The sequence below is a fragment of the Cololabis saira genome, chromosome 1 (assembly GCF_033807715.1).
Source record: "Cololabis saira isolate AMF1-May2022 chromosome 1, fColSai1.1, whole genome shotgun sequence".
Taxonomy (NCBI): domain Eukaryota; kingdom Metazoa; phylum Chordata; class Actinopteri; order Beloniformes; family Belonidae; genus Cololabis; species Cololabis saira.
This window is the reverse complement of record NC_084587.1, coordinates 42,470,588-42,487,653: the sequence shown is the minus strand read 5'-3', so window position 1 is coordinate 42,487,653 and position 17,066 is coordinate 42,470,588. Positions and strand designations below refer to the sequence as shown.

At 43.4% G+C, this 17,066-nt stretch overlaps 1 protein-coding gene and 1 non-coding gene across 2 annotated transcripts; one reads left to right on the top strand and one right to left on the bottom strand.

The window, feature by feature from the left end:
• Nucleotides 1-466: 466 nt before the first annotated feature.
• dok1a (docking protein 1a) lies at nt 467-16,436 on the bottom strand. Its single transcript, XM_061724155.1, has 7 exons — nt 16,251-16,436; nt 13,434-13,512; nt 9,189-9,316; nt 8,999-9,109; nt 7,349-7,418; nt 3,373-3,545; nt 467-3,256 (listed from the first exon to the last, which is right to left on the bottom strand). Exons 1-7 carry the CDS (start codon nt 16,305-16,307, stop codon nt 2,339-2,341), a joined length of 1,536 nt encoding a protein of 511 aa, XP_061580139.1. The 5' UTR covers nt 16,308-16,436; the 3' UTR covers nt 467-2,338.
• Nucleotides 6,727-6,798, top strand: trnae-cuc (transfer RNA glutamic acid (anticodon CUC)). Its single transcript has one exon. It is a non-coding gene; the product is annotated as a tRNA-Glu (tRNA).
• Nucleotides 16,437-17,066: the final 630 nt, after the last annotated feature.

Sequence of the window (17,066 nt, the reverse complement as noted above, 5' to 3'; positions counted from 1 at the left end):
TTTTAGATGTTTCCCTGCTTAAAGGCACCACGACACCAGTGATCGAGTTATTAACAGAGTTGTTCAGACCTTGATGACGAGCTGATGATGACCATTAATTACTCAGGTGTGTAAGAGCTGGGAAGCATCTGAAACATGCTGGGTAGGGGCCCTCATGGACCAGGGTTGATACTTCCGATCCTCCAGCCAGGTCACTCACCAGCTCTGCCTGGATCTTTCCAGACTAACTAGTCGTGACTAAGGTTGACTAGTTACCTTAGCCAGGACTGCTGCCGGGACTGAGTTTTGGTGGAGGTCTGGGGCCCTTCAGGCCGCGGTCAGGAAGCCAACTGGAGGCTTGGAACCTGTACAGCAGGTACGGTGGCTCTGTTCAACATAACGATCCTACTAAACAACACAACGGTTCCAGCAGCTGAGCTGAGGCGTCTAGATCGCTATTAAACATTCATGAAACGGGAGAGATTGTTAAAGTATTTAATTTAGTCAAAACATTTTGGCTTCTTAAATGGAGGTTACATTCACAGAGCAGATAATATTTCATATAAATGTATGTTTATATTACTTTTTAAAAGTACGGTGTAAAAAAAGTTACAAGATCTCTTCTATTGCCTCTATTTACACACAAGAATCCATTACGTAGCAAAAATAAACATAATACATATGTAACATATTAATACTATGACTTTTTTGTTGTAAACACTCATTACACTGTAAAATAAATGTTAAAGGGGACCTATTATGGCATTTAATACCCATTTTAAACAGGCCTTGAATGTCACAAGAACAAGTTTTTGATTGTTTTTGCTAAATAAATTAGAAATTCATTCTCTGAGCCATGTCTTTATCTTCCCATTCTCTAACCTCCTTCTCTATGAGGGATTCTGAGTGGGCGGGGCTATGATAATGAGGCACTGTGCTGATTGGCTGCCTGAATGACGCGATACACCGCTACGAAAAATGGCGGAAGCTCCGGCCGGCGGAGTTAGTTGAGGGCGTGGTTTCACGCATCGGAGGTCAACCTATGTAAATCGCTCCCGTCGTTACGTAACGACGGGAGCAGAATCTGAACGGCTCGTAGAAGCCACATCACACTGGACGGCTCATCCGGGCGGCTGTACAGACACTGCAGAATTTGGTTACTTTCCTCCTTCTCTGAGTTGGCAGGCTGAGGGGAGACCACTTTATATATGTTAAAGCAAGAAAAAACTTGTTTTTCATAATAGGTCCCCTTTAAGTTTTCTGATGGAAATCAGGAATAAACATCCTGGATCAGTGTTTACATGAGATTTACTGATAGTAAATGTCCAGCCAGTTATTCTTGGTTGCCCCAAAACAAAGAAAATACTACCAATGCTGCCTTTGAACTTCCTGCTGCGTCTCCAGTTGGGGAATGTTTCTTTCTGGTACCACATCAGTATTTTCCCTTTGACTGTGACTGAAAAACTTCCAGCCTAAAGCTGGTGTGAATCCATCATGATTCACACCAGCTGGACACATGATTGCCGGTGACATTGCCACAACAACAGTCCAAGGGGTTGAGAGTCTCTCCGTGTGGGGATAGATGTGCGGGTCGGGAGTCTGAACTTGGCGATGCAAATCCTGCTGACGTGAGCAGAAAGTGAGCTTTGTGAAGGTCCGCTGATCGGTTCTCCTGTTTCGTGCACCAGACCTTGAGAGCGTTTGGAAACATCTGGAACCAATGGTCCTTCCTCCACGAGACTCCATCCGTCCATCAGTGTAGAGTAGCTCTTCTCCCTCACACATCTCAGGTTTTATTAGATCAAAATAATTCATTATCAGCGTCAACCTGCGCGTCCCATTTTTTCCTGGCTTTTGAGCCGGGTCAGGACAAACGGGGGGGCTCCTTTGTTTGTGACCCGATTATAGTTAAGTTTGTTTTGGTTTCTGAGCAGCATCGGCACAGCCTTCGGGCAAAGCGTTTGGGATCCAGGTTTGTGAACGGGGCGTCCTGATGGTCGATGTCCCCAGTTTGCAGGTTTCTATTGGACTTTCCTGCGCTGTCACAGCTGAAGTGTGTTCGGTTATTTGTGCTCACAGGTGGGACCAGTGCAGTTTTGGTTGAGATGCACAGTTATTTGTTTAGTGGAGTTCAGCTTTTAGTGTTGTTCTGGTGGTTTGGTTGAGCCACCACTTGTCTCAGGAGCCCATCGGTGGTTCAGATGGAGTCGCCGGTTTCTGGTTGCCTCGCCTCATTATCGGGCCATGGAAGGCCACGTGATAAACATCAAGGTGTACTCCACAGGCACAAATGTGGTTTCAATGTCAATTTTAAAACTAAAAATAAAAGGCCCAACTAAGATTAGTGAAACCAGCGGATTTAGATGATACCCAGGTTTTCGTAGATAACATCATCAAGAGGATCGCCTGCGGCTGTGGTCACACTGGAAGTCACGGAGGAGGTGGAGGTGGAGGGGGTGGCGTCGCCTGTAGATGAGGGACCACATGATGGTGGTGTTTTACAGACTTTAGCGTACAGGTGGGCAAAAGGGTCAGGTTTGGTTTCGGTTTTCTTAAAGAGCTCTTCTGTCTCTCTCGTGGGCTCAGTGTAAATCGGTTCGTCGTTGGCAAAAGGTGATGTTTGTGGGAAGGTGCTTGGGAGATCACTCTGCTTTTTCTGCTCCGGGTGGATTTTGTCTAACACCTCTGAGTAGACCGAATCCCGAACATCTGTTTTATGGTTGGGATCCGGAACTGAGGACGTAAGACTCAGAGTGTCGGGTACTTTTAAGACCGGAGGATTCAGAGGAAGAACACTTGCAGGATCAATGTACAGCCCTTTGTTTGGTGTGGTGTTGGGTGTTTGAATGGTTGGGATGCAGCACTCTGGGTCGGCGTAAATGCCGTCTGACTGGCCATCACCCCCACGGGATCTGTCATGTGTGGGGACCAGTGGCAGCGGCATGAGGGTGATGGGAGCGGGGGCACATTCGGACCGACCAACCAAGTCGTCCTGAGTTGGCGACCTGTCTGTGAACACCGGAGACCTCCTCAGTTTGTTCTCCAGAGTAGCAAACAAGTTGGTCATGTCGAACGTTGGGGGAAGAGGGGAATGTGATCGTTTGTTGACTATGAGGACTCTCTCATCCTCCTGAATTTGATGGCCCGTGGAGGTGGATGTTTTGTGTTTGATGGTGCTCTGAATCAGAGAGAATATCTTCTCAGCCTGCTGCGTCTCAAAGCAGAAGGGTCCAGGACCAGATTCGCAGCGTCTGCCTGCTTCGATGGTGAAGGCCAGCTGGAGAGAAAGCACCAGGGTGGTGAGACGGATCAGTCCAGATGCATTCAGACATGAGAAGCTTTAGGATTCAGATTTAATGACGAGTTGGTTAAGAAGAATGCAATAAAGCAAACCTTATCGATTCCAAATCGCCTCAGCAGTTCATACGGCCACTTAAGAACAATGTTCTTCGTCTGTTGTTCTCTCAGCAGCAGCGCCTCTTGTCCGACCTGCAGCCAGAAGGACCCCTGCAGGCCACACCGAGTCGCGGCATCCGTCCTCTGAATCACCACCTCGAACTGAGAGACTGGAGGAAGAGTCTTATTACTACCAACATATGACAAACAAAGCTGTGCTTCACCCTATAAAGCAGTGACTACGTTTACATGCAGTCAAAATTCGGGTTATTGCTAATATTCCGGTTACTGAAACATTCGGAATATTCCGTTTACATGCGTGAGCAAACAGCGTTATCTCTGTATACATGGTAATTAATCATTCGGGATATCCCGATCAAACCAGTGACGCGCGGAGAATGTGATGACGCAATTAGCGTCATTTCCGCTTCTTCTTCCTGTACCTATCCAAATTCAAAACAAATGTTGCTTTGCGCAACTTTTCGCCCAACTTCTTGTAAATCTCGCTATCCCCGTACTTTCTACAAATGCCAAAATGTTCATATCCTTCATTACATTTATGAAGTGATTAGTCTCCTCCTGGTCTTGCGTTTCTCCGTGTTTAGAAGAACTTCCTTCCTACTCAAAAGACCAGGATTCCTTGTGAATAGAGCATGCGCAGAAAACAAATTCATGTTCCGTTTGATGGGATATTCCGTTTGGCGTTTACATGACCAAATATTCGGGTTTTAAAAGGAGTAACCCAGGGGTCATATTCAGGTTTTTAAAAACTGGAATATGAGCAAATTCGGGTTATTCAAAGGGGTTATTGGTGTTAACATGGCCGTGCAAATTCGGGTTATTGCCTATATTCGGGTTTTAAAAGGGTTATTGAGTGCATGTAAACGCAGTCAGTGGTTCTCAGTTCCAGTCCTCACCCCTCCATCCTGGGACCTCCTCTGTTTAACATCTAAATGCTCCCACTGGGACAGATTATAAAGAAGAATAAAATAACTACCATAGCTATGCAGATGACACGCAGGTATATATTGGTAAATGCATTGACGAGATTAATGACTGGATGTGCCACAACTTTCTCCAGCTAAACAAAAACAAACGGGAGGTAATTGTCTTTGGAGACAAAGAGAAACAATTACAGGTCACCACAGAGCTTCAATCTATACACCTAAAAACCACCAACCCGGCCAGAAACCTGGGGGCACTGATAGACTCAGACCTAAACACATCAAGGCAATAACAAAGCCAGCCTACTATCACTAAGAATATATCAAGGTTAAATGATGTCTCAGCAGGAAAAACTAGTCCAGCATTCATCTTTAGTAGCTTGATTACTGTAACATCTTTACAGGTATTTCTAATTGAAACTACCCATGAGATGTAACCAGGGCCATCTCCTTGGTAGTCTAGTGGTTAGGATTTGGTGCCCTCACTGCTGCGGCCCAGGTTCACTTCCTGGTCAGGGAACTTTTCTTTTCTAAAATAGATTTCTCACAATACACCAGAGGGTTTCAACAAGTTAAAATATATGATGTCTCAGGAGGACCTGTAAAAACTAGTCTAGCATTCATCTTTAGTAGCTTGCTTATTGTAACAGCATCTTTACAGTCCACCTCAAAAGTCAGTCAGACAACTGCAGCTCATCCAGAAGTCTGCTGCTCCAGTCCTCACTAAGACCAGAAAAGAGGACCACATCAGTCCAGCTCTAAGGTCTTTACACTGGCTGCCTGTCCATCAGAGGATAGAATTTAAAGTTCTGATGCTGCTCTATAAAGCTCTGAATGGTCCAGGACCAGAATACATCAGGGACCTCCTGACCCAGTATGAACCTTCCAGACCCCTCAGCTCATCTGGATCCAGTTTTTCATCAGTTCCCAGAGTCAGAACCAAATATGGAGAAGCAGCATTCAGCTTCTATGCTTCACATGTCTGGAACAAACTCCCAGAAAGCCTCAGATCAGCTGAAACTCTCAGTTTATTTAAGCAAAGATACTCTATACAGAAGATAACGCATTACCGTTTCTGCCAATGGTATGAAATGGTATCCACTTCCTGTCTCCTAAGTGGGCGTGGTCGCCCCTCTCCCCACATCGTTTTGGAAGAGTTGTGAACGAGATACAGTACAACTTGAATATTTGCGCCTTATTTTGACGCTTGTTTTTTTTTATCTGCTACTTTAATGTCTGATATATCAACCCAGTGCAAGATCATCGGATCAGTCTAAAATTCTTTTTTCCCTTCCAAAAAGACTTCAATAATATCAATAACAGTATTATTAAGCAAAGAAGCAAGTTTTATTTTAATTTTAAATTTCAGTCTGTCCGATGGGAAAACGACTTTGGCAGTTCTGCAGTGACCGACGACTCTGAATCTCTGAATCAGCACCAGAGAGGAGAGCTATGTATTATTATTATATCATATTATATTATTAGCTATGATCTATCTCCTAATCTGTCGGTCTGAAAATCGCCATTTTGGTGTCAGAATGTTCAGAAGATATGTGGCTTTTGAAAAATGGGTCCCATATTTACTTACGTTACTATGGCGCGAAAGAATTGGTAATCTGTGCTCACGTTCACTTTTCCCATAGGACTCAATAGACTCAGGACCTGCTGTTAGTCTCCTAAAGGGGCGGGGCAGTGGGGAAACCCACGTGACACAGATACAGGAAACCCAACCGTAGTGGGGGGTCTCGTTTATAGAACGTCTCTGATTTAAGTCCAGGTTGAAGACTCACCTGTTCTCAGTTGCATCTGAATAAAGATCCATACCTGCATGGGTACTTTTAAGCTTGAATTTTAAAACTGGATCATATTTTAACTACTGATTGTATCTATTGTTCTTATTTCACTCTTTTCATTTACATTTAAAATCATGCTTTTAATTTCTACTGTGACGTCTCGGTAAAGCACCTTGTTGTTGAATTGTGCTATACAAATAAACTTTCCTTGCCTTTTTCTTCATCGTATTGTGTAATTATTATGTAAGTCTTATGTCCTTATACACTTCTGTTATGTACTGCAACCACTAATAAAGCAACCACTAATAAAGAGTTCTGATAACACACTTTGTGCCGCATGATTTGACCCATGTCAGAAAATGAAAATGAGTCTACAAAAAGGTCATGGCAGGCAGGAAGAAAGAATTGAAGGATGGAGGTGAATTCTGAAACAATTATTTTCAAGGTCACTGTCATTCAAGAATCCACAAAGCAGAGATGTCTGCACCTCATCTGTGACTGTAACATCCATATCTCAGCATAGATTTGCTCTGTGTGTGCTGGATCTGCGAAACTATGCTGCCCTCAGCTGTCTGTTCCGTGGTAATGACGGAAACGGGAGATCTGTCTGCAGCTCCCTGGTGGTCTAGTGGTTAGGATTCGGCGCTCTCACCGCCGCGGCCCGGGTTCGATTCCCGGTCAGGGAACTTGTTTTGTCTTAGTATTTTACTCTTAGTCAACGTCTAAAACCTTCTTCACCGATGTCGCGAACTGTTTAATCATAGTTTAACTACTGATTTTATCTCATCTTATCTATTGAAGAAAAGTACGACAGAGTATTAGGGCTAAATTAAAAGTACGACAGAGTATTAGGGCTAAATTAAGACAAAAAATATTGAAATTACGAGAATAAAGTCATAATATAATGAGAATAAAGTCGTAATTTATAAGAATAAAGTGGTAATTTATGAGAACTCTAACATGAAGAGCAGTCTTCTCCCTGTGATGAAAATGAGGAATATTGAACATCTTGTGAAGTTATATTCATATATTTATAATATATTTACGATTACGACTTTATTCTCGCAACATTATTACTTTATTCTCGTAATTTTACGACTTTATTCTCATATTATTATGACTTTATTTTCGTAATTTCCATGTTTTTTTGTCTTAGTTTGGCCCTAATAGTCCGTCGTAGAAAAGAGGCAGCAAAGGAGGAACATTAAATAAATATAAAGAGAAGTGGACACCCACGTTCATCTGCCGAGGCGTAAATGTGGTTCTCCTCCACGTGGACCTGAGCAGAGCCGGAGCCGCTTCCTGTCTGAGAGAAAACACACCAGCCACGTTAGGAAGTCTAGAAAGAGACGGAGGAAAACTCAGTGCTCAAGATGAAGCCGATGAAGAGGAAACGGAGGGTTTACAGCCCTCGCCCTGGGCTGTACAGAGAAAAATAGATGTGATCCCGGTTTAACGTGGTTCCTACTCTGGACGCCAACACGCCCACCATCAATCAGAATCAGAATCAGATTTTATTGGCCAAGTTTGAACATTGCCCGACAAGGAATTTGATTCCGGTTATTTCGCTCACTGTACCCAGATTTAAAAATAGCAAACAGTAAATAAACAAATGTGGCACTTATTAACATATATACAATTAAAAAACTGAAAGGTGCAGCAGATGGACATGGTAATGACGGCTCTAAATAACATAACATATATACAATTTTTTTTTAAAGTGAAAGGTGCAGCAGAATAAGGCAGACATGATTATTGTTGGAAGGTGCATTGTTCCAGCATGTGATAGTGTTATTATATTTACTGTTATTATTAGGGCCCGAGCACTTACAGTGCGAAGGCCCTATGGAGGAGTTTTTATTTTTGTTTTTATCCTCGTTTTTCTTCCGACGAAATGAGGGCCTTTTTGCCCCCCTAAATGTGCCCCAAAAGTCACCAAATTTTGTAAGCAAGCCAGGCCTGGCGAAAAATGTGATATTTAATGGTTTGCATTAATGGGTGTGGCCTAATGGCTCAACAGCGCCCCCTAGAAAACTTTGTGCATCATCCCCACAATACGGTTTGACGCACGAAAATCAGTACACACCTGTATCATGTCGCAACTTAAAGGAGCTTGAGGCAGTATTGAGGCAGGATTTATGAAAGAAATTCGTATACGTTTTAAGTTTTCTAGTAATAATGTCAGATGAAGCGTTCCAAACCAAAAAGAATGAGCCCTCTAGTGTATCTCTCCGTTGCCTTGAACAGGCTGTGTGCTGCAAAATGTGCTGCAATTCAGGTCCTGGATAGATGGGAGGTTAGTCCAAGTTATCCTCTCTGCAGACCTGATTGTCCGCTGCAGTCTGTGCCTGTCTAGTTTGGTGGCTGATGCGAACGAACCGTTTTGTTTGTTTGTTTTTTTAAGGATTTTATTTTATCTTACTTTTGGAGATGTGGTTTTTCTTTAAAATTAGTGTGAGACAAAGTTTTTAGTCATATGAGTCACAAGAGATGTTTGACTTCAGGTCGCCATGGAAACCACTGATAAAATAATTTCCATTCTTATTATATTACTTATTTACTTACTTTTATTATTATATTATAAGTACGTATCAAGTAATTACATGAAAAAAGTAAATAAATTAAAAAAATATGTCACAATATGATGTCAATAAAGCCATAATTTTATCAAATAATTAAAAAATATAAGCAGTTTTGAGAGTTTTGAGAAAGAAGTCCTAATATTGAAAGAAATTGTAATTTTATGGGAAAAAGTAATCACAAGTAAGAAACTGGGCCTGTTCAGAAATATGCTTAATTATTACATATTTTTTATTATTATTATTAATTATTATTATTATTTTTTTATTATTATTATTTTTTTGACCATTTCTGTTTGGGTTTTACCTTAAAGCTGCTCTGACACAGTCTGTCCACCCAGTCCACACAATCTTCCTTGAGAGCGGCGAACACCATGGTCCTGTCTTGGGTCTCCACACAGAACGCGGACATGTTGTCCTGCAGAAACACGGCAGCTTTAGTGGTGGAAGCTATGGCACCAAAGCATGGAAACGTTAACAAAATGGCAGAGACCAACCATGGGACAGGCCTCAGCGTTCGGGGGAAGTCTGAGGACGCTGATGAGCTCCGACAGTCGTACGACCTTTGGCCTCCTGTCCCCATGAACCTGGTGGTGTCTCCTGACCCCGGGGCTGTGGTCACCTCCTGCAGAACAACACAGACAGGCGAGATGATTTGGGATCATACATCAGCTCCTTCGGCTGCTGGTGAACTTTCACAACAGGCCCTGATGTTTCAGATGTATGAAACCGGAGAAACAACTGCTGAACCTCAGTTGTGTGTCCAGCTGATGAAGTGGGACAAACAGCATTACAAGCACTGACTGTTGCTCACAACTGCAGGCTGAAGAAGGAGAATGTTCTTGAATGGTCCTGCTCCGGACTTTATACCACTGACCATTAAGATATATATATATACACACATTATATATATATATATATATATATATATATATATATATATATATATATATATATATATATATATATATATATATATATATATATATATATATATATATATATATATATATATATATATATATATAGTGGGACATTATATATAATGGCAACCAACCGGAATGTCAACCAGGATGAATCACCTTTGGCCCCTGAGCAAGGCCTTAACCCTAATTGCTCCATGGTGTGTGTGTCTCAGATGTAAATCGCTTTGGATTAAAGTGTCTGCTAAATGACAGTAGTAGTAGAGTAAATTGGCTCCAATTATAAAAGTGAACACTAGATGTCGCAATTTTTCATGTTTGTGTCAGTTGGATGGATGGATACATAATAACTCTTTATAAACAGAGATTTTTCTAATGTTCACATTAATTACCCTTTTGCTAAAAGAAAAGCACAGCTGTGATGTTTTTGGTCTTAAATGGCTGCATCAGTGTTCAGTTCAGTGATCAGTGTTTTAACACTGATCTTCCTATGGGACAGGAAAGGACAGAGGGAAGCTCCGATGTCTCTTCCTGGTCAAACATCTGTCCAGACCCAGCTGGGAAGGCAGCATTTGGGTTAGCTCATTCAGACTGGAACATTTCAGTCGTCTGTCCTTGAAAGCCCTGTCTGGATGTGGTCACATGGTCATCACCCCCATCATTAATGAGAGCATTCTATCTGAAGGAGCCACAACTCTCCAGAGTCTGACTGCATCTGAGCAGCTCAGAGAGTCCTCCTCCCGTCACCGCTTACATTACTGTCATGTCTGATTCACGTCTCCTCCGTAATCACTCATGTTACTCTCCGCTCTCATCCCTAATGTTCATTTTTGTGTCCTGGACATGTAAAATGTAACCCAGCTGCACGTGAACTCCAGTGGACCACCGGAGCGGATGTGCATCATGCAGACGCATCAACGGAGCTTATGTAACACCATCAGCATGCCAGCCTCATCTGAGCTGTCAGATTGGCTGCTCATGTTCTGCATGCAGCCATCCACCACCAGCAGCACCACCCTGAACCCACCCGTCATCCTACATGACACAACATGACTCTCCAATCTGCCCAACTCATGTTGAGTCGGGCTTCGACTGCTCCTCTTCTTCACTTACATCGGGGTAAGAAGAGCATTTATGATGTTCAAGACCAAGGAAAAAAATCTGAAAATGTTATTAAAACTTAAATTAGGAATGAGGACCTCATTTAGTTGGTAACCAGCTTAACAAGAAACTCTTCCTGTCCATGGTTAAAAGTTTAATCCTGTGTTTTAGTGATTCCTCTGAGGAAACAGGAAGTGACAGCATTAAGAGCAACATGGCGAAGACCTTCAAGGAACACAAGCACCAAAGCAGCTCAATTCTTGTCGATTACCAGCATTTCAAATATTCATTAATAAAACAGCCAGCCCGGTTACTCCATTCTGGACTTTGAGTTCAGGATGGTGGTACCAACGGAGACCAAGGAAACTTCCTCCGGATGCCAGCAGATAGTGTGACGTAGACAGAGCAACCACCAGACTAGCATCGACCACAAACTGAAAGATTATCGGACAAACCATCCGTAACCTTGTCATACTGCACAGCGCCATGATGCAGATGGATGGACCAAACGGGCCAAGAAGCCTTCGCTACCAGCTCCTCCAGCACATCCGCGCTGCTGCCGGTGAACGTTTACAACAGGACCTACTGTTTCAAATGTTGTTCCTCTGGCAAACTCAGAAATGAGCGCTGCGTTTAGCTGACGTTCAATAAGCCCAACCTGCCGATTTGCTCCGCTAAACGTGCTACCATGAAAACGATTGATGAGAAAGTGATGTAATTATTCTTATTTCTGAATTCATCAGTCTGGAAGTTAGATTGTAGGGATTTGATCCCAACATTTGGACCTCCAGATTTAGGCCAACCAGGAACAGCTGCAGTTCCTCTACTGACCATTATGGTCTGGAGTCCATCTCCTTTGACCTCCCTGTTAAAATGCCCAACTTTACAGCAGAAGTAAACATATTTACAACCTGGGTCCAAAACAGTTTTGGTCTGGACGGAGAGTTCACATCCATAACCGTACGGGGATGGATTTTATAAGTATCCGCTAGCCCTCACTTCAGCTCTGGCACCACTCGTTCAAGACGTTGTTTCAGAAGCAACACTTGAAATTAAGATGTTTGGACAGATTTAATGAGAATAAATGTAAGGTAAAATTAATTGTCACCATGGGATAGTATAAAGCAGCTAGGCTAATATAGCTAGCTGTGGTTGACATAAGGTGGGCATGTCCATTTACGACACAGTGCTACGTAGTATGGGGCACAGGAGGTGAGCTCTTCTGCTACAGTCTATGGGCCTGATTTACTAAAGGTTTGCGTGCGTAAAAACGTGTGCAAACTTGACAGCATCCGCAAACCAATGTGCAAGCTGATCTACTAACATTTGTTCATTTAGTACTTTTGCCCTGATGAATAATCAATATGAGACGTACCCGCCAGAAAGCGCTAAATACTGGGAGGGGAAAATGCAAATAGGTCCATTTACCACGCGCAATGAGATTTACCAAGCCTGAAAGTTTTTGCGGGGATTGTGATTGCGTCTGTATTTAATACGTTCGAAAGGAAGGTGCTAATCTGCCCAGCATTACGCAGGGATGCTTGTTGGTGCCTGATTTGAGGACTGGGGTGGGGATGGCTCAACTTGTGGTGAGGATTCTCCACATGCAAAAGGAGAAATATTTTATTTGAATGTTAAATCGAGTATTATTCAGCAAAAGGTTGCCACAGGAGGCACATTCATTTTTTTATTTGTGATAATAAATAAATCACGTGTTTTCATGGAGAAAAAAGTGTTTCTTATTGTGCGCCTATACTTGTTCAGCAGGTGTCATACCCCGGTGTTGTGCCGTATTCAGCACCCCTGCCGTGAAAAGAACCCCCTCGTCTGACAAAAATTATATTCTCATTCCGTGTCACGTTCTGTTTAGCGTCCAGTTTTGTGTTAATGATTCATGTTTAAATGCGCTCATGGATTCCACAATAGTCATACTTTCCCACAATCACAGTCACAGATAACAAAAATCGGGTAAATGGTTATTGATGTCATTAATTAATAGCCTGCTTACTGTGTTGTCTTCCATAATATTTGTAAATATATATAATATAAACTCCTAAGTATGTGTTTGTGTGAGTGTGTATATATAAATATATTGAAGTGTCAGTGTGTTGTTTTTTTTCTTGGTCTACTTATCATTGAATATACGAGGGGGTGCTTTTCACGGCAGGGGTGCTGAATACGGCACAACAATTTGCCTCTTCCACTAATATCTCTATAACTCCAACTCGTCAAATTTCATTTTGCGCTTGCGACTATATCCTGCTTTCCATCCAGACTCTCCATGGCGCAAAGTTTGCGCCGCAAACCGTAAGACGCGCAACACCTCATTTAAATACTGCGGTTTGCACCTGTTATCAATTGCGCACGCAATCTTAGTTGATCACCCGCAAAACACACAACAACAGCACGCGCAAACTTTTTCAGTGCACACGCAATTTAGTACTCTTTATTTAGGATCTTAGTAAATCGGGCCCTATGTGTGTAGTGTACCTTGGTGATAAAGACTTAAATAAGACAGGCCTAGGCTGATTCTTCATGTGTCTAAAATCAGGAGTCCTGCTCATCTTATCAACTTGGGTTTCCACCTATGTTCATTCAGCCAGGAGAGAATATAAACTGTAAATAAAACTACCAGAAGGTGCACAAAGTTGTGATTAAAAGCTATTTTACGTATGTAGGAAAAACAGAGAAGACACGAGTTGATGAGCAGTGTCGTACCTCCCATATCTTTGATCTCCAGTCGGCCCACTCCACTGCTGCAGGGTGGAAACAGAGACAACCACACCGGCTTCCATTTCTGAGAGAAAGATCCAAAAACTCAGATTCACAACAGAACTCAATAGTTATCAACATGTTAATATTCCTCCATCACACATCTGTGGTCCTTCCATCATTCGGGGTCCTACAGGGTTCTGTTTTAGGCCCCCTGCTGTTATTGCTCCATATTCTCCCATTCAGACAGATTATGAGCTGATTCAGAAACAGATCATTTCACTTTTTCAATTCAATTCATTTTTATTCACATAGCATTTTTAACAACAACAGCTATCTCTAGGATCTTTCCAGAGACCCAAAACATGACCCCCAATCAATGATTATGACATGAAAAATGGCAGATAGAAAACTCCTCTAGTGGGAGAAAAACCTTCAGTTAAACAGTGTCAAGAAAAACTCCCCTTTAGGAAATTATGCTAATGAGATGCTTGTAATTAATAACTATAGATTGAGCTGAAGGAAAGAAAGAGAAGGAGGACAGAAACGTTTGAAGTTTGGTTTTAAACCCAAACTGGAAGTTGGTTCCATAGTAACTGTTCCTGATAGCAGAAGACCCGTCCTCCAGATTTACATTTGGATACTCTAGGAACTACAAGTAAACCTGCACTTTGAAAATGGAGAGCTTTATTAGGAACATAAGCTACTATCAGGTCTTGGAAAAATCGGGACTTTGGCAGTTTAGGACTTTATACACAAGTAATAAAATTTTCAATTGGATTCTAAGTTTTACAGGGAGCAAATGGAGGGAGGCTAACACTGGAGAGACATGGTCTCTCTTGCTGATTCCTGTCAGCATTCGCGCTGCTGCATTTTGGCTCAGCTCGAGGATATTCAGCAAATTACTTGGACATCCTGCTAATAACACATTACAGTAATCTAGCCTAGGAGATACAGGTAGTAGGAGAACACCTGGATCAGCTTCACCATCTAGAGGAGCCAGCTGAGGTGATTTGGTGAGGATGCCCCCTGGATGCCTCCCTGGGGAGGTGTTTTGGTCCAACCAGGAGGAAGCCTCGAGGAGAGGAGACCCGAACTCTCGGCTGACCTGATAAGACCTCACCATTCCCACGGAGGAGCTGGAGGAGGTGGCTGGGGAGAGGGACGTCCGGAGCTCTCTGCTTATGCTACTGCCCTGCAACCAGTATTCACATGAGAAGTCGATGGATGGATGTTGCCCTAAGAGTGTCTTGCGCTCTACAGTATATGCAGGGTGTTAAAGTTGATTCCTCGAGGGCCGGTGTCCTGCAGGTTTCAGATGTTTCCCTGCTTTAACACACCCTGACAAAAATGACTGTCATTAAAAGACTTGTCCAGACCTGGACCTGGACTTGTCCAGACCTCAGACCTGTTGAGATGCTGATGACGACCATTAAGTAGAACCAGGCGTGCTGGTGCAGAGAAACTTCTGAAACAGGGATCCTTACTTTTGTCCCTCGAGGGGCCGCTATCCTACATGGTTCAGATGTTTCCCAGCTCTTCCACACCTGATTCTGATTTATGCTCGTCATCAGCTTGTCATCAAGTTCTACACAGCTGCTTGTATCAGGGTGTGCTGAAACAGGGTAGCATCTAACCAGGGGTGTCCAAAGTCGGTCCTCGAGGGCTGGTGTCCTGCAGGTTTCAGATGTTTCCCTGCTTCAGCACACTGTGATAAAACCAACAGAGTTGTCCAGACCTTGATGGCAAGCAGGTGACGACCGTTAATTTGAATCAGGTGTGTTGAAGCAAGGAGACATCTGAAACATGCAGGACCCCGGCCCTTGAGGACCGACTTTGGACACCCCTGATCTAAACCATGAAGAGCAGGGGCACTCGAGGGCCAGGTCTGGGCAACGCTGCTCTCTATTGTACAAACGCCAGACCATTCTCCAATAATCCTTGACATGTCTAGTTACCTTGAGAGGCCTCTAGGGGGCAGTGCTGCGAACAAACTAAGGAGTTAAAGACAGGATAGGTGATTTTTGGATGACCTCAAACCATGTATAATTCCTACGATAAACAAACTCGATGGCTCATTGGCTTGATATCTGAAGTCTTGTCAACTTTCACTTATTGTGACCGTCGTCGTTGATTCCAATGAACTGTGGGTTGTTACCCCCCCCCCCCCCCCCCCCCCACACACACACACACACACACACCACCACCACCACCACCCCCACTTTAAAAATCATCCTTCCAGGGTATTTTCACCCTCCCATGTGTGACACATAGGTAAACATGAGTCACATCCTGCCTGTGTCGTACAGGAGCGTCCCCTCTCAGCCAGTTCCCTTTCAAAATAAAAGAATATCTTAGTTTGCAAATTCCAGCAGCGAAGCTCTGGTAGATTCTTTGCAGGGTAACCAGGATTGGTAATCAGTCTTTTGCACCTTTTTTGGATGAGAGCTGATCAGAAGCGTGTTAGGAGTCAGGGCTGTGCAGGAATGTCGTCATGTGGAACCTGAGGTGTGTTTCAACTTGCTCACTTGGATTCCTGGAATGTCACATCAGCAGCGTACAGAGGAGATGTGATATTTTCGTACAGAGCAACAGCTAACGCTCTCTTCTTTCGGCTGGTTTAGAGCTGAAGTAACAACATCTGTGTCACATCTCACACATTAGACGTTGGTCAGTGGAGGAGGCAGCATGACGTCATGTGATCAGTTTCTACAGCATCAGTTCAGGGAAAAGACGAATAAAAAGAAGGGCTTCCACGTCAGTCCTGCTGGAGGCCTACGAATGCTCGCACCAGCAGAAAGTCCTAATCAGATGTGCACTTACCTTGGTGGGTTTGAGCGGTCGGAGGTAGACCTTCCCTGATTTGGTCAGAGTATCCATCGAGGACGGAGACGCTTTTCAGTGGTGCGTTCGGACTCAGAAACACCTCAGAGAGGGTTCTCTTCTTTGCTGTGGAGTAAAAATGAGGCGTGGCCACGGAAAGGCATTCCTGACATATGATCCTCACCTGGAACACAGACACACACACACACACACACACACACAATCTGCAGGTGTGACTGCAGAGGACAAAGTTCAAGGTCGTTAAATATTAACACTGATTAATGCAAGCAGGTCTTAAAAAGCCACATGTAACCTCAGATCATCCCTCCCTGCGGTTGTCTTGGTCAGGAGCACCAGAACTCAGCTACTTGGGTTTCCTTCTGCAGCAGCATGCAACGCAGAATAAGTTCATACTCTTTTCAGAGTTCAGAACCACGTGCAGATCAACTGGCAGAGGCCCTGGGTTCTGGTCCAATCTGGGCCCAGACAGCGTTAAAGGGAGGCGGTGGTTAGCAGTGAAAGCAGCTGGTCCAGTGTTACCTGACCCAGCTGCCACACATCTCCCCCTACAGCTGAGACACCACACCCTCCATCACGATGTGCAGCTGATTTCTTTCCCTCTTGGTATTGTGTTACGATACAGCTGAAAGATCACTTGCTACACAAATGAACCTTTGTTTCCACGCTATGATGCAGTTTTTCTTGGATGTGTTATTGAGGACTCATGATCTCAGAAAAAAGTCCTGACGCAGGAGTGTTGTGTTGCGTCTATTTCCTAAAGCTTCGTCCAAGGAGGCTGTATTTAGTGATACATGA